Source organism: Patagioenas fasciata, chromosome 9 (assembly GCF_037038585.1).
Source record: "Patagioenas fasciata isolate bPatFas1 chromosome 9, bPatFas1.hap1, whole genome shotgun sequence".
Lineage (NCBI taxonomy): Eukaryota > Metazoa > Chordata > Aves > Columbiformes > Columbidae > Patagioenas > Patagioenas fasciata.
The window spans coordinates 30,786,812-30,814,654 of record NC_092528.1 but is presented as its reverse complement, the minus strand read 5'-3'; the positions used below and the strand labels follow the sequence as shown (position 1 = coordinate 30,814,654).

General features: G+C 45.8%; 1 protein-coding gene across 2 annotated transcripts in view; it reads left to right on the top strand.

Moving 5' to 3' along the window:
- MME (membrane metalloendopeptidase) overlaps positions 1 to 19,795 on the top strand; it is a 37,240-nt gene extending 17,445 nt beyond the window's left edge. For both annotated transcript variants that reach the window (XM_071812779.1, XM_065845043.2), the window contains exons 10-23: positions 1,362 to 1,463; positions 3,201 to 3,337; positions 3,436 to 3,529; positions 5,106 to 5,234; positions 6,108 to 6,206; positions 7,445 to 7,525; positions 8,348 to 8,451; positions 10,559 to 10,617; positions 11,037 to 11,156; positions 11,775 to 11,908; positions 12,150 to 12,215; positions 14,951 to 15,046; positions 15,442 to 15,518; positions 18,407 to 19,795. In XM_071812779.1, coding sequence (XP_071668880.1) covers positions 1,362 to 1,463; positions 3,201 to 3,337; positions 3,436 to 3,529; positions 5,106 to 5,234; positions 6,108 to 6,206; positions 7,445 to 7,525; positions 8,348 to 8,451; positions 10,559 to 10,617; positions 11,037 to 11,156; positions 11,775 to 11,908; positions 12,150 to 12,215; positions 14,951 to 15,046; positions 15,442 to 15,518; positions 18,407 to 18,506 — 1,398 coding nt within the window. In that variant the 3' untranslated portion in view covers positions 18,507 to 19,795. The remainder of the gene's footprint in view (positions 1 to 1,361; positions 1,464 to 3,200; positions 3,338 to 3,435; positions 3,530 to 5,105; positions 5,235 to 6,107; positions 6,207 to 7,444; positions 7,526 to 8,347; positions 8,452 to 10,558; positions 10,618 to 11,036; positions 11,157 to 11,774; positions 11,909 to 12,149; positions 12,216 to 14,950; positions 15,047 to 15,441; positions 15,519 to 18,406) is intronic.
- The last annotated feature ends 8,048 nt before the right edge of the window (positions 19,796 to 27,843 follow it).

Genomic DNA, 27,843 nt, shown 5'->3' with positions numbered 1-27,843 from the left:
TTTTGATTGTCTTCACATTTTCCTGTGAAACACACCTCTAGGCTTAGATGAGAGAGGGAAAATTATTAGAAGGAATTCATTAGAGAAGGATTTAAAGGGGACTGTGAAAGGAGACCAGAGTGCGGTGTAGGGCGGGTGCTGCGGGCAGGCGCGGTTGGTGCTGCTGCGGTTGGTGCTGCCCGAGCTGCTGCTGCCTCGCTCTAAACCTCCCATCAAAGCCTCAGCACCAGCCTGAGCGTCACGAGAAGAGAGCTGCATTGTGCTCTTGGGAATCTGTTACAGGAAACAGAAAAAACACTGAATGCACAATAGATGGGGAAAGAGGGAGTGGAAGAGAAACCTTGTTTAAAAAAGGACAGAGAGAAAATCAGGCAGAAAATCCTGACAGATTTTTCAGAACACTTTAAAGGGGCAAAATCTACTATTCTTGCTCCTGACCAAGTCATTCAAGAGCACTGGAGGCAGTAGCGGGGTAGGTTCTCCCATGAATTACTCTCACAGATCAGGAGGTCACTCTTCTCCTGTAGTCATTTGTGTACCTGCATTCTCAAGAGTGGAAGTAGGTGCAGTGTGAGGCGAGCAAGTGCTGATGCTGTCCCAAGGTACTTCTGCACAAGAACAAGGGGTGAAGGAGGACACAGAATGTGCGTCAAGCCCGCAGAGGCATCCTAGCAAGGAACACGCTGGTGTCGGAGCAAAAGAACAGAAAAAGATCCAAGGAGTGTTCTGAGACCAGGGGGTAGTTACCACGAGGTGCTGGTTTTGTCTCCTCAGTCCATGTTGTCCACACTCTAATTCCAGAGACTTTTTTCACACTCTGGTGCAAAACCCCATTGCCTAGACTAACACAAAGCCTAGTTCTGAGTTACAGCTCCCTTTCCACAGGGGTTCCAGAAAGATCATATCAGATCGCACACGCATCCTGACCAAACGCTCACTGCATTCCCACCACAGCTCAACCTCTACTCAATACATACATCTCCTTTACTCCCAAGATCCTGCACCTTGCATCACGCCCTGAGCCTCATGAGCCCATTCTTGTGCTGTACCTGTTGGTAACAGCACCAGTGGGTTCTGCAGGTCTGTGACCCAGGGCTCCTGTGCAGCCTCAGCTATTGATGCTCCAACACTAAACATCCAGGAAGTAAAGCTCCATTTTACTGTCACAAATTTAATCTGTCCTTTTATATGCTTCTTATATATATAAGACACTGACCACATTTACATGTTAGGTGCTTTACAGTGAATGTAAACTTATGTATTAAGCCAAAAATACTTACTTTCTTTTTACTTCTACGTACCAAACTTCCTGTGAACCGACTCAATGTACTTAGTAATTTTCTCCTGATTAACTTTGATAGGCAACGACAAAATCTGAGGACAGAAATGATCCACTTCTGCTGTACAATAAAATGACCCTGGCACAGCTCCAAAGCAACTTCTCATTGGAAATCAATAATAAGGTGAGTCAGCAATAAGCTGATGTTTTAACCTCTAATTTATGACTGATGAGACTGAACAATGAAGCCTGGCATTTTTCTGTTTTAAAGATGGTTCTTTCTTGAGCTTAGACATATTAGAAATGGAACAGGATCCCTGATGTGCACTCTGTCTTACCTCAACATCTGAAGACATTAAAGTGTATGTAAAAGACTGTGCTTCTGTACCCACTGTATGTCCTGCCTTGAAGGCAGATCTCACCCTCTGCTTCAACATCAAGAGGTGTAAAGAGTAAAGGGGAAAAGATATCATGAGTTTGGCTTACACTCATGGATTCAGGATGGCAAAGCTTGCAGACCTTGCACATACCTAACCCTGCGTGGAAATCTGGAGAGTATCCTTTGCAGAGGAGAAATAAATTCCCCTCCTGCAACAACCAGGGCAGGTCCAGAGAGCCCAGGAGAGATGTCAGGGCTGCAGTGACCAGCTGATTCAGACAGGTTGTAGTGTGACTGTTCAGAGCCTCTCTGTTTGTCCGGAGCTGCGGACTGAGAACAGCAGCTCCCGGTTCTCCGGAGCGAGCAGAGCGGAGCCCTGCACTCCACGGCTGTGGATCCGGAACATCCTGCCCCTTCCTCCCAGTGCAGCTCCCCAGGCCGTTTCGGCTCTGCCTTTGCTCCTGCCCTGAGCCACGGCCCTTTTGTGCACTGTAACCTTTAATTCATGGCACCACAAAGTCCAGCTAGAGAGGCAGAGGTTTGATAACACAGGTGTGCCTCCTCTGTAATACCACGTCTTACCAGACATGGGTATTTTTTATCAGAAAGACTCCACTTCAGTGTCTTGCACAACGGGCGGGCGGGTTAACTACCGTGTCCCATGGAAAGCACGTTACTGAGTCGTGAGAGGCCAGGAAGGAGCTATGAAGTACTGTAATTCCGACCAGTTTCATAATCACTGCGGTTCTTATCAACCTTAAATCCTTCAGCTCTAAGTGATATGACAGCTCAGTTCTGCCGAGCTTCATTTGTTCCCTCGTTTACCTCGCCCAGAGGTCTGGGCTGAACAGTTCCCATTACAGTCACCGTGTCAGAAACCAGCGGCTCTTGTCACACACGGGTACTACCCTGGGTATTCTTAGTTCCTGGAGACTGCTGCAGATCAGCAATAATCATCTGCTCTAAATTTACCCAGAAATGCTCAGAAGACACATAATGGGAGTTGGTAGCGTTGTTGTAATGGTCTAAGGATAGAACAGCAATTATTCCTAAGATTAGCTTGAAGTTTGTTCCTTCTCTTTCGAACCTGAAGCGATGCTGTTCCTGAAAGCTCATTACCTCTGCCAATAAAACCTTCCTCTCTAAAGATACAGACTGGGGAAAATCACCAATACTTTTCAAAGCTACAGGCATAACAGAATTTTAAAAATTAACAAAAAAAACTGAAAAAGAAGTACAAAGATGATTTGCTTTTCTTCAGTGTAAAACCTTCCTTTTCCTTAGTACCCAACGTGGAACAAGCGCTGAGTAGCTCGAGAGCTTCTCAGCCAAATACAGCAAAAAAGCAACTAACAATTTTACTTAAAATACCATTTGTGCTTTTCCGGGCTGCAAGGAAAGGGTCAGAAGAGTTTTAACTGTGTGAGTCTGACATCAAAACAATGGCTCAAACCCTCCTGTTACACAGCACCCGTCTTAAATAGGATTTTAGAGCTGGTTCTTTATGATTTAACCATATAATAACGCAGATTGATTTTCCAGGTATTCAACTGGTCGAAATTCATAAACGATATAATGTCTACCGTACAAATTAACATTGAGAACACTGAACACGTCGTTGTTTATGATCCAGAATACCTTATCAAGCTGAAGTCTATCGTTAATAAATACACTCCCAGGTAGGTATGGTAGGGATTTTTGCTATCTGCATTCTATTTCCAGTAAACTTAAAAAGCCTAAAAACATTACAGCTTATTACTGTTGTTTTGTTAAACAGAGACCTTCAAAATTACATGATCTGGCGATTCGTAATGGATCTTGTCAACAGCCTGAGCCGGAGCTACAAGGATACAAGGAACGATTTCCGTAAGGTGCAGAACTCCATCTCTCTTTAAGCTGTAAAGATGACATTTTTGAACCATAGAAGACAATTTTTAATGTAGTTGTAGTATATAAAGATTTACTATATTTTGAATTTTGCACAGAGACGCTAGATGTGTTTGCTGAGGCTTCTGCTGGAGTGTGCACACAATGTATATGATATGTGCCTGACAGCTGGAGTGGAGTTGAAAAGCACTGTTCTGGTGCTCGGTCTCCGTGTTTTTCTGAGTCCAAATTAACCCCCACTTTGATAACGGAACAGTCCCATTTATCTGCAAGTGATTACAGTTCTGATTGACTTGTGACTAACTGCAGCATTCAAAGTCAGTCATTATGGGCCCAATCTTGTTTTTCAGTCATTCGATCCTTCAGGTATTTTAGTGCTTTTAAGGAAACGCTGAGCAGTTTCACACACAGACCAGAGATGGAAATCCTTTGTATTTCTGTGGTAGAACTTCCCACTCTAAGTTTGCTGAGCTCCATTAGAAAAGCTTAAGGCCATTCTGTTCTATATGTTGGTGACACAAGGAATACTTTAACACACATATACAGCTTAGTCAGTTGGGTCAGTTTTACATATCTGATCATATGTATATGCGTAGTCATTCTGAATCAGTTGCTATTTTAATTAAGCTCAGTACTGCTGATGTTTATTACTGAATTTGCTTTAAGTTATGGGCAAGAGAGGTTGTATTTACTTTTCCTATATGAACTTTTGCTATATGAGCAAATGCCAAGTGGTGCAGCCTGTTGTGTGCAGGGAGCGTCTAAGACAGAGCGAGGTGAAGGACAGACAGATTTTCTAGTCTATTTATCTATTTGTCAGTAATGAGTTACAAGCAGCTCCAGCCTGCCAGGCCTAGTAACTCGTCCAAGGTGTAGCAGTTACAGAGCTTTTAACACCAGAAGTGATTGACCTGTAGCTCTGAAGAGATGAATAGCTGCTTCATTATGGAATATAAACTTCATTCCAGAAGGTGATTTCAGAGGGCTGCCCCCGAGCGACCCTGCCTGCCATATTCTTTGCATTACATTATCCACTCAGCGTTACACAGTTATACATCATCATGCCAAAGTCCTTGCATACCTTGCAGCAACATCCCAGTGAGTACAGCAGCTTCTACTCTGCGAGCTGCCCAAGGTGGGAGGCTCTGGCAGCAGCAGCTGCTGGGGCAGCAAACACAGCCCTACCCTGCAGAAACGCATTGGCTGCATAACCCTGTTGGAGCTGGAGCTGCAATACGGATCCTGCAACAGTGACAGCTTTGTGTCAGGGTGTTCCTCTTTAACATCGCCCCTTCTTGGCTTCTAGAGTCATTTTCTACTACCTTTCATGTTTTGAAAGGACAAAGAATATTGGTAATGATTCTCACATTTCCTCAGCCTGTGACACACTCCCATTACAGAGTGAGCCCACCTAACTGTCATAAACACAGACGTGAATTAAATGCATGGATTTAGGGTTGTGTGGGCTCCTCAGAAACACGTCTGCCAGTCCCTCACCGTTCTCCGTCACCTTGCGTGGGCCCAGATGTCACCGTTTAACCTACTGTTTGTGTTTCACAGGCGCTTTACGGCACAACATCAGAAACTGCTGCTTGGCGTCGCTGCGCCAACTACGTCAATGGCAACATGGAGAACGCAGTGGGACGACTCTATGTAGAGGAAGCATTTGCTGGAGACAGTAAACACGTGGTAAAGCTCTTAGCAAACAGCCTGTGTGCCACCTCAGTGTCACTTAATTGCCACTTACCATGCAGTTCTTTACACAGCTTTGATTACACTTCTTGTTACCCTTTTCTATAGAGCAGGTCACTTTCTAAAAACCCCAACCTTCAGATTTGCTCCTCCATCAGCGTACCACTGCGGAGGAACCGCAGCGCCTGTGCCCGGGGACTCATTCCTTGGCTCCTGCGTACTTGTGCATTACTTGCACTGGGCTGGCTTGTTCCCAAGCGAGTGACCACAGGGCGACGCAACGTGTGAAATGTGAAGATGGCGCGTGGTGTCCTGGGGGGACAGGGGCGGCTGGCTCTGGGAGGCAGGACCCAGAGCACCGCAGCACGTCAGCAACGGGCCCCGCCGCCAAAACGCACGGCCGAGACAGCCCTCCCTGCAACAAAGTCACCGCTTGTGCTGCCAGACGGACGCCCGTTCACGTCTGCCAGCACAGGCGCACGGACCAACGGTTGTTTCTGTTTGGCTTCAGACACACAGAAAATTGCTCAAAATTAACCTCAAGTTAAGCCTCAGTTGACTCCTATCACTCCTAGTTTAATCCAGGCTTAAGACAGACCATTTTTGTGGCTGACATGTGCACAATGATTTGATCAGATGCACAGCATCCAACAGATGGATACCTGACAGATTTGTGTAACCCGAACAACAAAAGTGCATTATCTCATGAGCTCATGGCCATCCCCTTTGCTCCCACAGGAGCTCCAGGCTGGGAGGGTGCCCACAAACAGCACCCACTCAACACCAAGCCTGTCATACGCAAACTGTGAGTGTGCAAACACAACTACTTCACTTGAGGTGGATTTGTAACGTTCTGATGTTTTTTCCAAGGTGGAGGAAATGATTGCAGATATACGCAACGTTTTTATAAAAACCTTAGATGAACTTACCTGGATGGACGGAGAAACCAAAAAGAAAGCAGAACAAAAAGTAAGTTAAACCTTGAGTATTGCTAATGTTGTGTATTTCTATAAAAATCAGTATTTCAGTTGTTTTCCCTGAAAAAACCAAGCGGCAGGATCTGTCACTATTTTGTATATACAAACCCACACATGTCTGTGTTTATATAGGCGCAGCAGCTCACGGAGTTCCTAGATCAGAGCCACATTACATGGGAAGGGGCCTCTGCAGAGATAAGCACACAAAATAGGAGGGATCTACATACAAGATTAAGCCCTTCCAGGCAAATCAGTGATTAAGGGGCTAGATAATGAACATCTACAAGAAAGTAATACTGAAAATGAGAATAAATGATTTATGGTGATTTGATCAGCTATTAGGAGCAATAGGACAAAAACCCAGGTGAAACCACCAAAAACCCAGCTGGGCACCACCAGTGAGTTCTCTTCTAACAGGAGATGTAGTTCATATACGTTTGGAGTAAGTTACAGATAATTAGTTGAAGAGAAACCCACATGCACCCCATGGGCTGCTCAGAATCACTTGTTTGGGGGAACAGCCTACATCAGAAATTATTCATATAAATAACGTGCTTTTACTGCTGAATTTATTGAGACATATTCATATGGAAATAGAAGAATGAATTGATGAAGAGTTTGGGTTTTTAATTACTCCTGATGTCACCATCCAATACAAATCAATATTTGGCTATCAAAAGAAATTGAGTACAGTTTGGGTTAAAAAACTTTGATCAGGACTTCGAGTCTTCATCTCTGGGAACACTTAAACAAATTTCTTCACTCGCATGTGGATGTGGAGCTCATTAAGAAATACAGATACAGACCCAAACTGAGGCAAACGGTACACGTTTCTGGAAATTTATAAAGGTGTTTTCCTATAATGCACTGACATTAAAAAGCACCCAGTTGTTATTTCTATTTTAGATGCTGTAAAATATGTCAAATGGTTCAGGATTTCTACTATTTCGACTGAAAAGCGTAGCTGAAGTCCATTTGGCTTTCCCGCGCACGTTTCTGAGAGTTTACTCACAAAGAAGGGACAGAACATACTTTGTACAGTTTTCCATTGTTACAATCAGCCATAAACCTCACAGTGCTTTCAAGGAACAGAAAACGTAACCAAAACTGATCTATCATTAACATCTGGCTTTTCTGCCGTTGCTGCCATATTGCACTTCTTATGTAATTTATGACTGATTTACAAACATGGCTGGATTTGCTATGGATATCAAATGATCTCGTGTGTAGGCATTGGCAATCAGAGAGCGGATCGGTTACCCGGACGAGATCGTGAGCGACGACGCGAAGCTGAACAGCGAGTACCAGGAGGTGAGTGCCCACATCCAGTGCCTGGATGCACAGCTGTAAGCACTGATGCGTTAAAAGCCGGTGTAGGACACCTGAACCAGTACAGACAGTGATAGGAACCTGATGGTATTTCAAGGCAATGTATAAATTCTAGAGGAATTATGCTAGAACAGAACAGTCCGGTATTTCTAAGTGTGCCACCAATTGTCAAACCACCGGTTGCACTGGCTACAGGTTTGCGTAACGCGGTAATGGCGTCTATTTACAGACTGGAATTAGCCCCTCAAGCGTGACACTGAGCTACGCATGGAATTTAAACTGCAGCTGAGCTTTTCACTGCAAAACGTGACCTCGGTATTCTACCTTGTAGCACCATTTGTAAAAGGAACTCTATTCACCTATTTAGTATACGCGCACGTTCGGGCAGAACGTGTCTTAAAAGTCAAAATGCAGACAAATAACCCAAGTATGCTTTCAAAAGGCCGTGTGAGCCTTTCTCGTGTGTTCTGTCTAAGGTGGAATTGCAGCTTCCCAGCCTGGTAGCTACTGCTTCCAAATGGGAACTCCTCCAGGCTGGGTCAAAACCGTGCTGAACTCCACCCAGTATGTATAGAGAGGGGGAATAAAGAGCACTGGAACAAATTATGCAGCCAGTAACATATATCCAGCTACAAAATCAAGTCTGCAGTGTAGCAGAGCACTGCAAACCAAGTTCCAATCGCAGATCAAAAAATACTCTTAAAAATGCGTTGCTAAACTTATCGTGATTAAGACTGGATTTTCCAGATCCAGCTCTTTTTATTGCAAATGAATAACACTGCCACTTTCCCCCCTTTTTTTTAGTTGAACTACAAAGAAGAAGAATATTTTGAAAACATTATTCAAAATCTAGTATTTACCCAGAAGAAAAGGTTGAAGAAGCTTAGAGAAAAGGTGGACAAAGAGGAGTAAGTGTTTAAAAATACTGTAGATCGCCTTTCCATTTGCACAGGAGGATGTACGTGGTTGGAGGGTAATCGGTGCTTATCTAATGCTTGAACGACCTTCTTTCTGCACTGTTTCCTCCGTGAAGGGTCAGGTATGAGAGCACTGCTCATTTCTCCACGGCTGGACCTACATTAGCAAGTAGGGCAAAGAAACTGAGGGACGGTGTAGAAGGTGAAGTGTTCTGGAGCAGGTCTGGTGCGGTCCCCTGGCTCCTGGAGGGGATTAAGTGGACTCCTGCAGAACAGCTTTTTAATTAAGTTCATCTGAGAGATGAATTTCATCCCTGAGAATTTCGCTGAGCCAAGGAAAGCTTGTTTAAATGAGGATGAGCAGGAATTCACTGCAGAAATGTCCTCCTGCTCTGAAGTTTTGGATGTGGAACGCAGAGGTAGCAGGGACTGCCCGGCACGTTCCCCAGCTGTGCCTCAGCTCCGGCCCAGCGGGAACTGGAGCCCAAGCAGAACCCTGACCGTGGTCGCCATCAGCCACACTCGCTTGGCAAGACACCTCATCTGAGCAAGGGCTGCAGAGCTGGCCTTACCTTGAGATTTGTACAGCTAAAAAGACAAGGCTAAGGGCAGGTCTCAGTGCTGCCTTTAACTGCCTGGCCGGGGGCGATGCAGAGCAGGCGGCCTCTTCCTGAGGACACACAGCGATAGGACAAGTGGGACTCAAGCTGGAGCACGCAGAATTCTGAGTGCATGTTAGGAAACCCTTTTGAGTGTGCGGGTGGTAACACAAGAGTTAGAGAGGCTGCGAGATCTCCAGAGCCCGCCCTTGCAGATATTCAACCCTTGAATGGACAAGCCTCCAAGCAACCTGATCTATTCAGCTTCACATGGGGCCGATCACTTCCAAAGGTCCTTTTAACCCAAGTTATTCTATGATACTGTCTTTCTATTTTTAATTTCTTTATCATTTTCATAGGGCTGTTCCAGACTTCTTTTCTAAGAAAAAAAATGCAAACCTGCAGCCGTTCAGACTCTTTCTAGTCACTCATCATCAGATGAAGTTTGTGCCTCACACCTCTGGAATCACCACTGTGAATTTTCCAAATACTGTGTCAGAGATTTTCACAACTATAGCTATTATTGTGGATAAATAGTTCTGACCGTTGCTTTTGCTGTTATTTACATATCATTAAGTGAAAGTTTATATTCCGCCTCATAGCCACCTCACTTCTGTTCTATCTTCAAGCTGCGTTTGCTTGTTCAGTCGCTTCAGCTTAACTGAACACAATGCTGAGTTTGTTCTCACAAGCCTGAGAGTTAAGAAGTAACTGCTGAAAGTTTCGCTGCATTCAAAGCGAGCCTGGAAGTATTGACCACAACTGGTTATGCTCTGATTGTTACAATTAATTCTGCAAATTACTTTTCACTTAAGCAATAGAAACTGCTGGAATACTTTGCATTGCTTACAATTGGCATATGCAATACAGTTATCAAATACATCATTTATCTTAGAAATCAGTTTCATTCAGAGAGCATGGAAATACAACGTCAGCTGTAAGGCCCTGCTGGTTTTTTTGTAGAACGATTATCTCATTTTCTCTGCCACATTTTCTCCACTGTCATTAAGCATGCAGTGATGAACCGTACCGAAACACTCACCCTGCCTGCAGGTCTAAGAATTGCATTGGGGGATCACTGCTGAGAGTATTGGAGAGGACAGCTGGCTGGATGGCAAGTGACACCGAAATCCTTTTCAGTAAACAGTCTTTTAAAAGTTCCATTATCCCCAGATGTTTAGGTACCATTATAACCTCAGCTTCTGTGTTCCAGTTTCTTTATATGGGAAAACTTGCCAGTACAATGCTGCAGTACAAGCAAAAATAGAACCAAAACCTAAGTATCACTGTTCATCCATTTGGATAGTGAAGGGAAAGGGCTACTAAAATGACTGAGTGACCGGAAGGTCTGCCTCGGAGGCCGAGTGCGGATGGCTCTCGGCACTGCGTTACCTCCCACCGCAGTGGTTCCGTGCGGCTGTTCCCAGGCTTGTTCCAGTGATCAGCACCTCTGCCATTAACAACTGACATTCTAACATCTGTTCTTCTGTTGTTACTAGGTGGATAAGTGGAGCTGCTGTTGTCAATGCCTTTTATTCAGCAAGCAGAAATCAGATCGGTAAGGTTTGCTAACTGGCCAAATTATTCATATATGTGTACGTATTTTTAAAATCAAGAAATGGAATTATTTTAATGTTATGGGGGTTACAGAAGGGCCTCAGTGCAGCAAAATCAGGTTTTGTTCGTGTTTTTGAATTGCCTCTGTGCATAATAAGGACAGAGGCTTGTGACCAAATACATTTGGTGGCTCCAGCCTTTGTTTCCTATGGACGAGCAGGGATCACAGTACCAGGGGAATGGTCCTGCTGGTCTGTCCCTACTGTCCCTCAGCCAGTACCACGTGGCACTTCACTTGTTGCTGGTAAAGCCAAGGAACCAGCCGGACTTTGGCCGAAGCCCATAAAAAACAGCCTGTTCGCACTGCAAATGGAGGCTAATGAGGCACTACTTTAATTGTTTTGTGGGGTTTTTTTGCAGTCTTCCCTGCTGGCATTCTGCAGCCCCCTTTCTTCAGCGCATCCCAGCCCAAATCTCTGAATTACGGTGGCATTGGCATGGTCATCGGTCACGAAATCACCCACGGATTTGATGACAATGGTAAGGCGCCGAGTCTCTAGTTTCAAAACATATAATGCACAGAATGTTTTACATGCTTTGGTGCTTATCATTCCAGGGAGTAGATTAAATTAAGATGAAGTTTCCATATATAAGACCAAATGTGGGTTTCTGAGGCTTTGCAGTATTGTTCCTCACGATGACCTTCAAAAGCAAGATCCAAAGAGTCCCACAGGCCCTCCTGCAGCTGCTGGGCTGCAGCAACAGCCTGCGGCACACGAGTGCTTTAACACAGCTGCTGCTCACTTGTGTTTCCCAAAGGTTACATCAAAACCCATCATAAACCACACCGACCTGTGCCCAGGGTGCATCACCAGGCTGGTGCGGGTCCTGCTCTCACACCTGCCACCCGCGCAGTGAGCAGTCCAGCCCTGAGTCACCAGAGAGCCTTAAGCCCATCTCCTTCTGCAGCCTCAATTGGTTTGTTTTCCTTCTCTGCTGAAATATAGCCCTCCTAGGAAGAAAAGAAAGCAAGCATCATCTGTCTGACTGCCTCATTACTGACATTCTTCTTCATGAGTGATTATACGTACTCACTACCCCACTTACTGCATCAGAAACCTCTTCTGTATACTGCATTCTGTTAATGTATTATTACAGGCAGGAATTTTAATGAGAACGGAGACCTCGTAGACTGGTGGAGTGAAGAATCGGCACGCAATTTTAAGGAGCTATCCCAGTGCATTGTGTACCAGTACGGAAACTTCTCGTGGGACCTAGCAGGGGGCCAGCAGGTATGTCCTGTTCCTTTGGAACTACCGATGTAGGCACTGGGGCAAACAATGGGACCGGCATGGGTTTTGAGACAAGGGAGGCAAAGACATTTCAGAGATGTTAACATCATCTTCTGATAAAGCTTCACATTCTAAGGGAACTCTTGTCTTTAAAAAGTGAAAAACACACACAAAAACCACACAAAGGTCCCGATGAGGCTCTTCTTTTCCAAAATGTATACTTTTCCTTTCTATTTTACAGCTCAGTGGAATCAACACGCTAGGAGAAAACATTGCTGATAATGGGGGTGTTAGACAAGCATATAAGGTAAGAAGTACCCCTTTTTATATTTTAGCTGAAACCATCATGGATTAAGAATATTCATTTCAGAACCTTTGATAAAGAAAAAACGCTTTTGTGTTAAGGACAGGATCAGACCTCCTGCGTCACCAAGGCGTGATACAAAACCATTGACCAGCTGCTGTATTTCTTTCATCTTCTTATTTCAGGGTACAAACTGTCATTTCCTAGAGCACTCTTTTTCAGCCGACTTCTATTTTTCCCTCTTGTGAGTCGAGAATTTGCAGAATGGAACCGTGCCCTGAAGCACACTTGGAGCTCCACGTCCCCAGAGGCCGATGCCGCCAGCTGCCGTCTGCTGGCTGCACCGGCTTCTTCATGCCAGGAAGGAGGGAGAGTTCACTTCGGAGCTCTACCCAGAAAGAGTCTCTCCCTCCACAGAACACTGTTCACTGGTCAAAGTATCCTCTTGTACAAGTGACTGGGGTCCCCTGTACAGGTATCCAAAGATGTCAGTGACATCTGGGTTCCTTGTGCCATGGGACCTTGCATGCTTTTTGCCTTTCCTTCCGTTCTCTTCTGGAAATAGATACTTAATTCCTTAGATTGGCCAACTTTGAGACTGAAAGTAAAAGCAGCAGAGCTCTTCTCCTTGTGAATGTGGGTCGGGAGGTGAGAAGCAAGTGGGCTTCTCTGTGACCTCCTCTTGTTACTTCCAAACCTGATGGTTGCAGGCCGTAATAACACGATCCTCCCTCTCCTTCCCTCAACACCTCTGGCCACAGCAAAGCATTCAAGCCCTGGCAACTGGAGCGCTGTCCCTCCTCAGCACCCTGATGGGCCATCTCACGCTTCTCAACATCATCATCATCACGGCTTCTGCAAACAACCATCACCAGCGCTTCACTACAAACACACGGCTTGAGGGCAAATATAATTCTTGGAAGCCTAAACCAGGTGTTAGCATGGCACATTAGTCTGATGTTCAATTACTGTGACATTTGTGCGTTTAGAAAAACCACAGTCCAAACCCATGAAAGGGGGTGCTCTTTCTGAAAGGAACTGGAGTAACCAGAGAAAAGTTAGAAGGTCAGAAGTATTACCAAAAAAGAATTAGATACTCAATTATTAATATTGTAACGTTAGAGAAATAGTATGACAAGGTCCAAAAGGCATCTTGAGAGGTCACCTAGTCCCACCCCCTCCTCCTGGCAGGTAGGATCAACCGTTTCTGTGCGGTTCAAACACATGGAAGAAGTTCTGCCGCCTCCTTGCTGCAGCTCCAGTGCCACCACGTCTGCTCTCACCAGTGCAAACTGAGCAAGCTGTTCCTCTCTCTTCTGAGACCTTTTCTGTATTTGAGGACTGTTACATACTTGAAGGCTCAGACTTCTCTTCTTTAGACTAAACAAACCCAATTCTTTCAATCTTTCCTCATAGGTCATGTTTGCTAGACCTCTGCTCGTTCTTGCTGCTTTCTCCTGGACTCTCTCCAGTTGGTCCACATCTTTTTGGAGTGCAGTGCCCAAAACTGGACAGCGTGCCACCACTGAGACCTGCCCAGTGCCGAGCAGGATTACTGATGTATCCTACACAAGGCACTCCTATTTATACATGCCAGTATGACACGGGCCCTTTTTGCAGTGCTGGGCACTGCTGGCTCTTGTTCAGCTCCTTACCCACTGAAACCTGCGGAGCATTTCCAGCAGACCTGGTATCCGCTCCTCCCAAACCGGCCCCGTGCAGCTCGTGGCTTCACCCCTGCAGCAGCTGGCACCGGCCGGTCAGAGTGTTTCTCCAGTTTGCCAGCATCTCTTTAGCAGTAACGATGTATTAACACAACACTGTTTGCCATACAGTCTTCATGAGACACATGCAGGCAGCTGTTCGTACTATGGAAAGGTTTGAAAGTCTTCTGAAATTTCTTTTTTAAAAAAGAAATAAAAAAGAACAACAACAAATTAAAACCACCTAATTTTCGTAATGCAACATTAGATCATTGATAGAATTGATTTCTTCGCTTTGCAGAATCAGTTTTGTGCTAGTAAAACCAGGTCCTGGAACTCTGCATTGTATACAGGAAAGCGTATCTTACCAGAAGTGTGTTATTTTAGACTCTAACCCAATAGCTGGCAAAAACCCCCACTAAGTATATTCATGTGACAAACACTGGAGAGAAAACCAAACTGTAAACAGGCCAAAAAGTACGAGTGTTCCATAGAAGCAGAGAAAAGTGACGTTTGTGCCACAGCTGAAGCTTTTTGCCGCACACCTCTCGAGTCTAATGGAAAGGAGGAAGAAAAGAGGGAGATGAATAAACGGGGGCAATGCATCCTTCGATCACCCCCATTGTCTCGGAGCTCATTTGTGGCTGACAACACCAGTCATTTCAACTATAGGACATACTCTATTTTTTCACACAGACCGACCTCACTTTATGCAGTCATTAATTAACCCTGAGAAAGGATTTGCTAGGTAAATACGTAACAGACCAATGGAATTAAACACATTAGTTATTATAAAGCTTGCTGAAGAACATTACTAACTCTCTGTAGCTACTTTATTTAGAACACAACTGTCCTTCTTTGCATTCTTAATGCCTTCCCCTGTAAGCACAGTTATGCAAAAATGTTGTTATCTGGATATACTCATCTTACTGAAATTATTCTATTAGCCTCGACTTCTTTTTGCTACAATAAATTGCCTCCTTTAAGCCTATTTCTCTTACCATTCATTCCAATATATTCCAATATTCCCTGCAGGCCTACGAAAACTATGTGAAGAAGCATGGAAAAGAAAAACTTCTTCCTGGCCTTGAAATGAACCATAAGCAGCTGTTTTTCCTGAACTTTGCACAGGTATTCTATGCTTCTTGACCGTTGACTTGAAGTTCCAGTTTAGCAGTAGGTCAGAAAGCACTGGCTGACTCGCAGTGTTACTGAGCGCCGGCAGAGCTGCTCTGCCCAGCAGCGCTCACTACAGAGTGCTGAAAATAAAGTCTTGTTAGCTATTTTTTATCTCCTCTAAATAAATTAATTCAGCCACAAGTAAGTCTGGCAGACAGTTTCTTGTGCCCAAGTGCCTTTGTCTGAGGACAACAGTATACTTTTAAAAAGCAAAATATACATTTTTTCTGTATGTTCTCATATGAAATTTGTTCTCATGACCTTCAGTATTTCACAGTGAAATGACAGCAGGTCTCCTCCCGGACAATCTCAGTGCTAACAAATGCTTTTCTTTGCTCTGCGTGCAGGTATGGTGTGGAACGTACAGACCGGAGTATGCCGTGAACTCCATCAAAACCGACGTGCACAGCCCAGGCAAATTCAGGTCAGCACGTGCAGTCGTCGTCAGTGCAATCCCCGGTGCGACGCGGCTCTTAGCGGCAGAACTGAACAACTCTACACTAAAGGACAGGCTACACTTACAGGGCTGATTTAGGCACGTACACAGATATCGGCAGAGTACACAAGGTGGCTGAGAGATGGACTGACAGACAGTCCCTCCAGCCCTCTGTGCTCACACAATAGGCTCAGACCTCCCAGGAAGCTGCTCAGAACAGGACTCCCGGGGGCGTTGTCCTTGCTCCTGAGCCATACAGCTGAATTGTGTCCACAGCGCTGAGCACCTCTCAACACTCGTGTTCTCAGGACACAAACGCCATCACCTGGCTGTCACCAAACGTGCAGGGCTGTTGCAGCAGAGTCCCAGCGACCGTTGTCTGGAATCCAGTGCTCTCCAGAAGTCCCCTGTTCCTGCAATAGCTCCTGCCAGGGTTCTCCTAAAGACCCAAGGCTGTGCATGGAGTTTGTCCTCCACTAAAGTGACTCGTAAAATCTCCAGTTAATCTGTGGTGGAGAAGAATTCAGCTCCTTTTAAACAGCAACACTGACATGACAGAGAAATTTCTATCGTTAGAGTGAGGAACTCTTTGCCATTTAGAGCTAAAAAGACACTGGAGCTGTTAAGCAAATTGGTCTTTTCTGCTCTGTGTACTCAGCCTTCCCAAGAACAGGTGGGCTTGAATTCAGCAGAGTCCTGCAGAGCCTTGGCTGCTCAGGGTCAGAGCCTTTGGGCCAGACCAGGATCGGTCCTTTTGATCATCAGTCAGAGCAACCTATTCATCAGTAGTTTAACAACAGTTTTGCTCTAATAAATCTGTTTGGTCAAATGCCATGAGATCAAGTAGTAATGCAGATATCACAACATCTCTGTTAGCTATGAAAGGTTGTGTCATCTCCAGGATTTACGTACACAATAGCTGGATACAATGCAGTACATTAATTCCAGTATCCTGCTTTCAGCAGCTTTTCCCCAAAGACTTTTTTTGTTTATCCCACATACTGAAATATTTAGTGAAAGCAGCGACTGTTCCTTCAACTGCTGCTTGCCTGGCATTTCACTGTGGGTGGTTTCTGTACTATCTGCAGATCTCTCCCACAGGCAGTTCATGCATCAGGTCCTGCAATCAGCCCGGTTTGGTCCCCATGCTAACGAGCTCCGTGCCCGCTCCTTGCATACCTAATGGGCATGACTCACCAGTCCTTTAAGTTCACTAGCTCAGCATCTTTGTGTAATTGTATTTGTGTAGATCTTGGATATATTACATTGTGTATTGTGCTGGTTTTACATCAGCATGAAATGTCATATGAAATGACACAAGTATTAATGAGAAGCCACACTAACATTTTGAGAATGTGGAGTAATTTTCAGGGTGAGGCCCCCCTAAAAGCTCTACAATACAAAGCATTTCAGTGCACGAGACACCCACAAATGGCTGCCTAATGACATCCCCTTTCAATGCCACCACGGCTCCCAGCGTGCCTTGCTCTTTATTTGGGGAGCTGGGATTTTGTTGGTTGGTTGTTTCAACACTGACTGCAGGCTCTGTCCCCGTACAGGTAGGACAAGCAGCTCATCATAAAAATTGTCCATTGCATAGTACAATTTCAGCTTATGGGCTGACAACTCTGAGTACTGGACAGGTAGAATCTGTCGTCTACTAGAAAAATAAAAAGCTAACAGAAAGATGCCTAAGATCGGGTAATTGTCAAAATCAGGTGAAAGAGAATCTGTACCCCACTGTTATCATAGGAAGTACAATAACGGCTACAGGTCAAGCCCTGCTTATGTACCAACTCCCCGTAGTTCTGGGCACATTAGTAAATCCAGCAGGAATCTTATCCCACTGCTCTCTTATCTGTTTGTAGTAACGAGCGTCAGTAGAGTTTTATTACACCAAAATACTTTTTGCTCTGTTTCTGGCAAAATCCCATTGTAGCAGTTGTAGTGAAGCCCTGCCAGATCCCGTAAACACAGGACTTTTGGGTCATCCTCTTTTTCTGCGCTCTCTCCCATGGGGCTGCTGGCTCCCCACACCAGTCAGTAACCAGTCTCGCTTTGCAGCTCTAGAGGCCATCAAACGGGTGCAGATGTGAGCTGTGGAACTTCACCACAGCTTCCGCAGACACTGCCTGGTGCTGTTGAATCTAATTATTAAGATTCCTCCCAGAATAATCACAAATTACTCAAAGGAACAGTTCTTCAAATACTCCCTGGTCCACGATCAACGTGCACCAGTCCATATTGATATTTGAAGCTGCTGCTGTTCTCCTGTGTAGATCCGTGCAAGCTGTATTTCCATTCCTGAAGGAAGGAGCAAGTCCGAGCAGATATATCCACATATGTTCACAATCACACATACAGAAACTGCTTTAGCTGTTGTGTCCTCACACTCACTTGCAAGCTGTTCTTTGTCCGAGTCGTTTTTCCAGGAAAACTCCTTCACTGGAACATCGGTGCAGAATGCCCAGAGCAGCAGTGTGAGCTGAGTTAAAACCTGACTGGCATAAACATGTACATGAACATTCGCTGGGAAGTTACACCACAGTCCTCTACCTCAGGGGCTTGTTTTCCCTTTACCAAGAAATATGTCAGCAAAACATAGCTGAATAAATTCTGTGAAAACTAATGACAAGCAAGAAGCATGTTCCTGAGAGCCAGTAAGGAAGAAGGGACAGGTCCTGCCTTTTGGGGCCCCAAAAAGAAAACACAGCCACTGCTTGAGGTGAAACAGAATAGTCCGAGCTCAGAGATTACTGGCGTTTCCCACAGAATTTGGAGGTGATGCAAAAAAAGGCAGTTAGAGAATGTGTGTTTCCTGGTTTGTTTTACACAAAGGCAGGCAGCGGTGACAAGGTTGTGGTTTTGTTTTAAAGGGTCATCGGATCATTGCAAAACTCTCCAGAGTTTTCCGAAGCCTTTTCATGCACCGAGACAAACTACATGGATCCTCCTAAGAAGTGCCGAGTTTGGTGACGAACTGCAAACCCTGCACCTTGAGAAGCTTTCCGGAAACAGAGAAATTTTTAACTAATTCCAAGAAGGGGAGAAAGGAAGAAAACGGAGGGAACTATGCTAGAATAGTCACTGTAATTCTTAGTGAACAGGCAAAAATAAAAGAATCAAAATGGAATGGAGGACTCATGCCGATGCAGCAATTAGCTGCTCTTGCTCGTCGGCTGCTTTTCCTGTCGCTCAACCCTGTAGAATCGGAATCACTTGAGGGTGTGCGGTAACATCTCACTGGTACTTCGTCCTGTTCCGCACTGGCCAGTGGCTTTCTGGATTTATTTTAAAATGTCAAAGTATAACACATTATCTCCCACTCGTTGGTGACTGCATATTTCTGATTGAGCGGAGGAAGGAAATATTAAGTAACACATGGTTTTAGACATCATAACATGATGAGACAGCAGTTTATATCCAAAATGTCAGACTTTGTACCCTTTGCTGTTATGATAAATCTGTTCTACCAAATGTCTTCATTTTTACTTGAAACCGTTGATACAAGAGCAGTCCAAAGACCTGCTGTGCTTAACTAACCGCTCACTAATTATTCCAGTGTGTATTATCTGAAGCCACTATTTACAACAGTTTATTTACCGCTTTCCAGCCAAACTGAAATTGTAGGTAAATTATTAATTTTTGAAGATATATTCTGTAAGATTGCGATCCAAGACCCTTTCACAGTTTTCTAAGCTTTTCCTTGCTTTCTCTAAACTTGGTCTTTTTTAAAGTTTCTAGTAACGTATAAATCATAGTTTTTATATTTAAATCTAAGCTACACTTTTGACTTGAAGTGTTGTAATAGATTTTATCAGAGGCAGCGCGGAGCTGGGCAGTTTGAGCGTAACACAGCATCGGGCACCGAGCCCACGGCTCCAGTCGCCGCTCTCCGGTGCAGTCGCCAGTGGCCGAGGTTTCAGGCCGGTGTTTAGGGTCTGATCCTGCACACAATTTGTACATGTTCTGAGTGATGTCAGTCCTCACACCAGGAAAGCTGCACAGCTGATTGCAAGAATGAAGCTTTAAGTAAGAAGGTAAAAGGCTTTAAATCTGCAATGACATGTATTAAACATCCTCATGCAGATTGCAAAGGAACTTACTGCTTTGTATATCAAAGCAAACGGATTTCCAAAACCTAGTACCACATACCTCAGATGACTGCTACAATAGGTATATTTAAAAACCTATGTTCCTTTTAGCTTTCTGAGTCTGTCATCTGATAAAACCATTTTGATAATAAACTGAAATTATGAGACAAATGCAATGTGTGTTCTTTATAGGAAATACGCAAGTACAAAAAACCCCACCCAACCACAAATATATTTCTATATTTGCTGCTGAGCACCGTACCTCAACATCTGTAACAACTGACAAATGAGAATTCAAATAATTCTATTCTAGTTTAAAAGCAGGTGTCAGTAGGTTGTTCAGCATCCACAGAGATCACACCAAAATTGCCTCTAGAAACTCCCCCTTCCAAGGCTTCTCCCCACAGTATGGTGAAGAGAGCAGAAAATGAATCCCTTGTGGTGAACGCCCAGCGGGAGCAGCAGCACCGCCCGCTGCTGCTGGGCCGGGGCTGCACCCCCAGTTCCACAGAAGCAATGGAAGATCTTTGCTTGTGCTGCACCCAAAGGCAGCACAGCGAGTTCTACAGACCCCCTGAGAGCACAGAGGGGACATGGAGGGGCCCTGCGCCCCCACTGGAAGCCACTCCTGACCACATCAGGAAGGAAAGAGGGGAAAACAGAACTCAGAGAAAAGCAGTAGAAAAAAATAAAAAAACCAAAGTTGTGTTAACAGGGTTTTCCCATCTCTGCTGCGCCCCTTTCTCCACTCCTCTCCGCATATTTGTCATAGTACTCTTCATCATTAACCCTATACATCCAAACGAAACTCAATCCTTTACAGATTTGGGCCCATAAAACTATGCAACAGGAAGTACCATTATCCCCATTTACAGCCAGACATGGCAAGACTCATCCAAGACAGAAGAGAAATTCCAAAGGTAACTAAATAAACCAGTGGATCACTAAATACAGAGTAAATAATATTCAATACAACAATCAATAAATACAGAAGCACTAATACTTAGTGAACAGCAAAAAAATGACGTAAGTCAATAGCGGTAGCTGTAATGTCTGCTCAGTGGCGTATCCACAAGCTTTTCTGCCACACCTCGTGTTGCATGTGCCTGCCAGGCAGAAAACTGAAGAGCGTGTTTATTTCTGGAGACAGGGATTCTTCCCTTTGGTTTCCAGCTGCAGGTGTACTGCACAGTGAAGACTTCTTCACTTCTGACTGACCTCTACACACATCAAAACAGTTGCATCTTGGTTCACGTGAGCTCCTGCTGGGGCAGGGAAGGTGAATTCATATGTACTATCGAGGATACGGTCATTTCTTTCACCACCATAGTAAGAAATACAGCTTCCCTATGGAAAGGATCCAGCAATGCTCCGGCCAGAGCAGCAACAGATACTCAAACAAAACACAGACACACTTGACAGCTGGGTTTAGACCTGTCATCGCATCCAGCTTCTATAGTCATGAATTGTAAGACTTTTCCCAAATCTCTCATTTGATCACTGCTTCCCCCCGTCTATTTTACTACAGACAGACCATGTGTAACAATGAGCTGGGGCTTGGAAAGGAGTGTGTGCAATCCAAACCAAACATAATGCATATGACCAGAGAAATGGGGAAGCTCCCCTACTGATTGTTGGCTACACAAAGGGCCGGAAACATCCCCCTTTCATTACATGAAAACACTGAATCAAGTGAATGGACATCTAGAAAACCTACAAACACTCCATGATTTGATATAAGCGAGTGAGAAAGGTCAATGTCATAACCAAGATATTCAAACTGTCAGCAGAAGTCATGTTTCCACGTGCCCCTGCATCTGCCCCAGTCCCAGGCCCAGCCCCTGCGTGAGCGCTCTGTGCTGCACGCAGCCGGACGGGCGCCCCAGCCAGGCTCTCCGGGAAGGCCTGGCTGCGCTCCTGCCCTCGGCAGCTGAACCGCAACCATGGCTGTTGATACCCATACAAGCTCTGGTAGGAAATGGCTGCACTCCAGAACCAAGAGAAAACAGAGAAATCATCCACAGCACAGACCCTCTCAGGGTCCCACACCAGCGCTGAGGTGGGCACATCATATACCACATCTCATCAGTTTAGTCTGCTCCAAAAGTCACCTGCACATCAGCAGGTGCAGGGAAGCCTTGTATTAGCATTTAACAGAGAACCGAAATGTAAAATACACATCTAAGAAGCCAAACTTTAACCAGAGGCAATTACCATTTCCTCACTCAAAAGTGAAATTCAGGTCTTCACAAAAGAAGCAAAGCACTAGCAGTCCAGAGGTCAGGTACCCAGCATCAAATGAGCAGTGACAATCAGAACACACCTTTCATCACAGCTTGCAAACTAATTAGTGCCAGCGAGGACTTTCCTTCTCGGAGCGTTAAGATGTCAGGGGAGTATTAACAGACACGCCACGGGAAGCATTTGCACCAACAGCCCCCAAAACACCACTCAAGACTGACGGACACGTCACTCGGTGCAGCGCCCGTGTTTCACTGCTGCTTCGGCTCCCAGCTGAGGACCGGACAGATCCCACCGCAGGAGCTCGCGCTGTGTGCAAACGCTCGCCAGCGTTCCCTGGGCCTGGGGTGAGCCCCTTCACCCGGTTACTGACCAAGCAATCACAACAGCAATCGAGGCATTGCTAACAAACACCGTGTTGCTAAAACATTGGTATTCTCCGTAAATTTTACCTGTCTTGCCTACATTGCCTAAGAAAACGTGTTGCCGCTTTACTGAAAGAATGCTTCGAATCAAGCTGGCATGAACACCAGAAACATGAAGAATTTGTGACAATATGGAGAAAAAAAACTAACTGGTGCCCTATGAAGCGTCCGTGTGTGTCCCTTAATGTCCAAAACCAGGAAGAGTCCACGCAAAAAGGGGCAAAACCCCATCAGTATTACTTCAATGGAGATAAGGAATTTTGGGAAGAGGATTCCATACCCAAGAGAGAAAAATGTGTTAATACCTGATACGAATTTAAATTAGATACCTCTAATTCTCACACCCTTCATACTTTTACTCTTGGTTTTTGTTTTCCAGCCACTTATGTCACATTCCATCTGTGTTCTCTCAGAGAATTAATTCCTTACAACCAACAACACAACCACACAGCCCATCTGCAACGTTTTTCTTCATCTCCTGCCCATTTAAGCGCCAACTTCTCCTCTGTATTTCAATACATTCACACAATTTCTGGCACTCTCCTCTTTGGTACAAAAAGCAGTTTTGGAGCCTGTTGCTGTGCAGGTCTCCTCATAAACATCTTCTGAGCTATAATACAGCAGGAACATCTGCTCCCATCTGGCTGCTCCTGGCAGACTGACCCGCAGTTACAAATACCTGAGCGAGCACCAGCCAAGCAAAAGGGAAGGTCCTACGGTACGAACACTGCGCAAACAGTTAACTGCCAAAATATTGATTACACCTTCACCTCCTAACCATCAGGAAAAAGGGATGAAAGATGTAAATTAATGGCATAAAATAACTGCTGTTCGCTTGCACTGGCTTTGCAGAGCCATGTCCAGGATTTGTGCGTGAAGGCTGCTGCTAGGCCAGCAGGACGGACAGCCAGCCGCAGGACCAGCACAAGGCACCTGAGGAGCACGACGGACCAATCCCAAAGGCTGGCTCAGGCTGCCGTGGCAAATCCTGCCGGCTCTTGCTCACAATACACTGCACGGTTTTGCCTTCTGGACGAAATGTCAGCTCAGCTTTTGCACAGTATCCTTGTTCACACCAACAAAACAGAGAGGAAACAAATACATTTGCAGGTATGAAAAACATACTGTTAGCTAACAGCTTGCTCCAATCTACTTCAGTGTAAGAAAGAACAGCGTTAAACTCAGAGATAAGTTTAATAAACCGTGAGAGTGAGATACAGCAGGATCCAGTGGGCAAACAGCTGCATTTGTTCGTACTTCTGGGAAAAAAAGCACTCTACAATTTCAACTAAAAATATTATAAACAACTGTCAGCTTCTGTAAAATCTTAGAGTCACTCACTACGGTTCTGCAGATGTCTTCTGGCTGCTTGAGCTGACTGAAATTGACTTTCCATAGCAGCAGGCTGACAAAACTTCAGGGAACATATAAAATACACATCAATACTGACCCGGGTCAATTATTTGACAATGTATTAACAAAACAGCTCCCAAACACACAGAATACAGACCCATCACTAAATAATTCAGCTCAGTACCGCTGAGATGCTTCCCCAGAGGCTCTGGTCACCAACATCTGCACTCCATCAAAAAGCTGCAGTGGCCAAAATGCCGCTGATAATGACCTTCTGGGACTCTCTTCTGCACAAGGCACCCCTTGACCACTATTTCTCCTTAACCAAGTGTTACTTATTTTCCTACATAAGCTACATTTACTTTTTTTTTTTCCTTTTTGAACCTACCATTTTTAGATATCGAATCACAGGCCTTTAACTCCAAAATATAAAAGAACCAAGTTTTCTCAATCTTCTGTAATGTCCAGTGGAAAATCACAACACAGCAAGAAAAAAAATACTGTGTCCTGAGGAGCCATAATGGATTCACAGCATCCACTTTCATTTAGTTATATGCAAGCATTGCTACATATGCACATTGGAGAACGTGCAGGCGAAGATGCAAATATGGTGCACACAGAAAACTGTATGATACAGTTTCTGTTGGTCCTTAGAAGTCAGAATTAATTCCTCCTCCTGCACAGGTCACTTTCTGGTAGTTGCACATTGCTTCAGAAACAGCTTTGTCTAGATATTGTCTAGATATTCTGCTACTGCTTCAGTTAGGGCCTTGAACATAAGGACTGACACCAGCAATTTGATTTAGTATTCATGAGAAGCTAATATAGGATCTGTTGCCCTGCTGGTGTTGAGACCTCCTACACTAGGCTGGACTTTCTTAGGGACTGGGCTTTGTGCCCGCATGAATTACGTGCCTGTGGTCCAGCTATGAGGCGATGAAGGGAGGCAAAGCCATCAATCACCACGATGAGGTACGGTCACCCAGACAGAACGGGTGGCACAGTAATAGCTCCCAGCTGCTGGTGTGGCAGGGCTGCTGTCAGCGGGGACACCGGCAGGAACTCCCAGGTCTCCCTGAACAAACCAGCTGTCTGGTACATCTTCAACCAGATGCAACTACAGAAGGCTACAGACTCACCAAAATGATTTCACCTGTTTATTACGCAGGAGACACTTCCTGCCCGTGCTGAGCCCAGCTTTCAGGACTGCACGCAGCAAACCCAGCTCTCTTTGTCAGCTCTACATTCCTAATTCCAGTGAGCCACTGTTCTCTAGATCTCATCCAAGTACTGAGCTTCTCTGCTGATCTTCCTTCGGTACTACCCAGATTGAGATACTTAAACAGAACGCTAGGAGCTACCTTTTGATTATTAAACCCATAAGCTATTAAATCAGTTTAAAATAGTGCAGTTTGAGGTGGAATAACTCATGTTGTTAAGACCACAGCTATCTGGATATGCAAGTAGCTACAATCGTTAATTAAATCACACCACTTTGTAAGCAACAACAGAAAAGGCTGTCACAGGTGGGAACCCTGCCTGCTCCCCAGCCTGTCAATACACCCCAACTCATAAACCATGGGCACTGAAATGGTTGCTGAGGACCGTTCCTTGCAGAGACCAGGCTAAAGGGGCTGGAAAGCATCACAGCAACGCTGCAGCAAAATCGTCACACGCTGATGTATTTTAATCAATAAGCTGTGACTGCAAACAAGTTGAACTCTCTGCGACCGCCTGAGGACCCACAACCCTCCTTCTAGACAAAGGGAGCAAAGTAAGCATGCTGGAGATGGTGTGAGCGCAGCAGGCCGTGGGTCACCACACCAAGACCCATGCAAACGCTAAGAGCAAGAGGTGGCAGGTCGGTTTGACCGCCAGCGCCACGGGCAACAGCCAGCGCCTGCTTTGGGCCACGGCTGCACCCGGGTCAGGGTGAGGATGGACCCAGCTCCAGCTCCTGCAGCTGCCGACGCTCAACACACCCAGCGAACCAACGCACACAGACCAGCCGCTCCCCAGGGCCAGTTTCTCAAACATCAGTAAACAAAAAGTGCAACAAACAAACCACAATGTTGCTACACAACATGGAATATTTGCTTTGAACAGAAACAAACCTCGCACGAAAAGAGAACAAACCAGAAATCCTCTGTTTTCACACAGGAACCAATGTTCCCCACAGCTTTGTACAAGAACAGCATTTTAAAAAGCAAATTGATTAATTAAGTAATTAATCATGTTGTAGCAACCCTAAGGAAGGAAGGAAGCTGCAAACCCTCTGCTGCACTCTCGGGCAGGAGGCAAGAACAGGTCTGCAAGCACTCGCGGGACCCGCGCTAGGCCTGGATCTCTGCCCGCAGCACCAACACCGGCCCTGCTGCACCTGGAGCGCTCGGTGCCGCAGGCCTGAGCGCCCGCTCACCAGGCAGGCTCGGCCTCAACACAGAACATCTGCTCCTACCTGCGGTGGGGCCGTCTCTGCCGCAGCTTCCAGGCGGGACGAGGCCTCGGGTGGGCCGAGCCAGAACAGCGGCCCAGGGCGGGATCCGGGCTGAGGGCTGGGCCGGCCCTGCCGAAACACGGCTCTGAGACGGCTCCAGGGTGGGCGCTGCCCCGGGGGCGAGGGCTGCGGAGGCACCTGGGGCTGCCGGGGAGGGCGGGAGAACAGCTCCTCACCTCAGCCCCGCCAGCCATCCACCCGGCCAGGGGCCCTGCCCCCGGGCCTCACAGCCCCGCCCCTTCCAGAACGTTCTTGGCCCCGCCCCATGCCCTCACGGCCCCGCCCCTTCCCGGAGGTTCCTGGCGCCCCCCATCATCGCTGTGCGGAACGTGTAGGAACCGTTGTCCTTACATCACTGGGGACCTGGCGCCTGACCCCGGCAGGGGGAGGACAGAGAGACATCGGACTGTGAATCCTTGGTGTAAAACGCAGTCTCTTCCTGGAATATATACTGATACCTGTATACATACTGATACCTGTATTTACAAGTCAATTCAGGGGGAAGGGTATTGTATGTAAACTGAGGTGTCAGGGAGGTCTGTGAACCCTGAAGCACCAACCAGTGGGGAACAGGGGAGGGAATCGCAGCCAGGATTTTGGGGGATATGAGCAGGGGCTTTTTGCCCCATTGTGTGTGCCAACCTTTAGGTACAACACCCGGTGTTGCAACATCGTCATTAAAAAATGGCTTTGCTGAGAGATCCTGCCTGAGCCTATTATATTTGCAAAATAATCGTTTCCTACAACTGCCGGGTAGAGGGGGCTGTCTTTACCACTGGGCCCGGTTTCTGACCTAGTTAAACCCAGGCTCAGCAGGGTAGAGGTTAAACCGGCCTCTGTGCTGGTGTTGGGACACAGGAGATGTGCAAAACGTGCAGGAGCCACTGTTTTGGGTTAGGGCTGGAGCGGGAAGGTCTCAACGTCAGCTCTGGTCTACAGGCTGGGCTTCCCACAACAGCTCCTGTGCGTGTAGCATCCTTAAACGGGATTACAGGCATTAAAAATATAAACAAGAGACTAGAACAGCAACCAGGGAGCCACACGCAGCATCCCGGGACAGACGGACATGGGCTCATCCATCCTCAACTCATTCAAATAGCTCATCGGGGTAACGGGGAAGAGCAGAGGCCGTGGTGCAAACCTGGCAGCCGTTCTCTGGAGCAATGGGAACCCCAGTGCTCCCACTTAGCTTTTGTGAATAAAAATATGAAGAGTAAATTAATCCATGAAAATAATCTCAGGGCATAGAAAACATCGTCCTATGTGGAAGGAAACCATAGAAAGGGAAAGAAACCATAGAAATAGAAAGGGGGCTTGAAGAGGGTGCCCCCCCAAACGTGTGCAGGCCACCTTGGCTCATCATGGTGCCACGGAGCTCGTCAGACCTGGGGGGCATTACAGGGTAATGGAGCCAGAGTCCTCTCCAGCGTCATAACCCCCCCAGTGTTTTACCTATTGGCACAGCAATAGGAAACCTGAAGCTAACGCCATGCTTTAACAGCCATACACCTGCACCTCGGTAGAAATATGAACGTGTATGTTTTCTTCTTCTAAATCACTAATATCACCCTTTGAAAGAAAAAACTTAGCACCCAAACACTCATTTTTCAAGAAGAAAAAGATCACCTTTTGTTACCCAAAACACCCCCGCACGTGTGGGAAGCTCCAGCAGCACGTTGTTTAGTGTCATTATGAAAAGACAC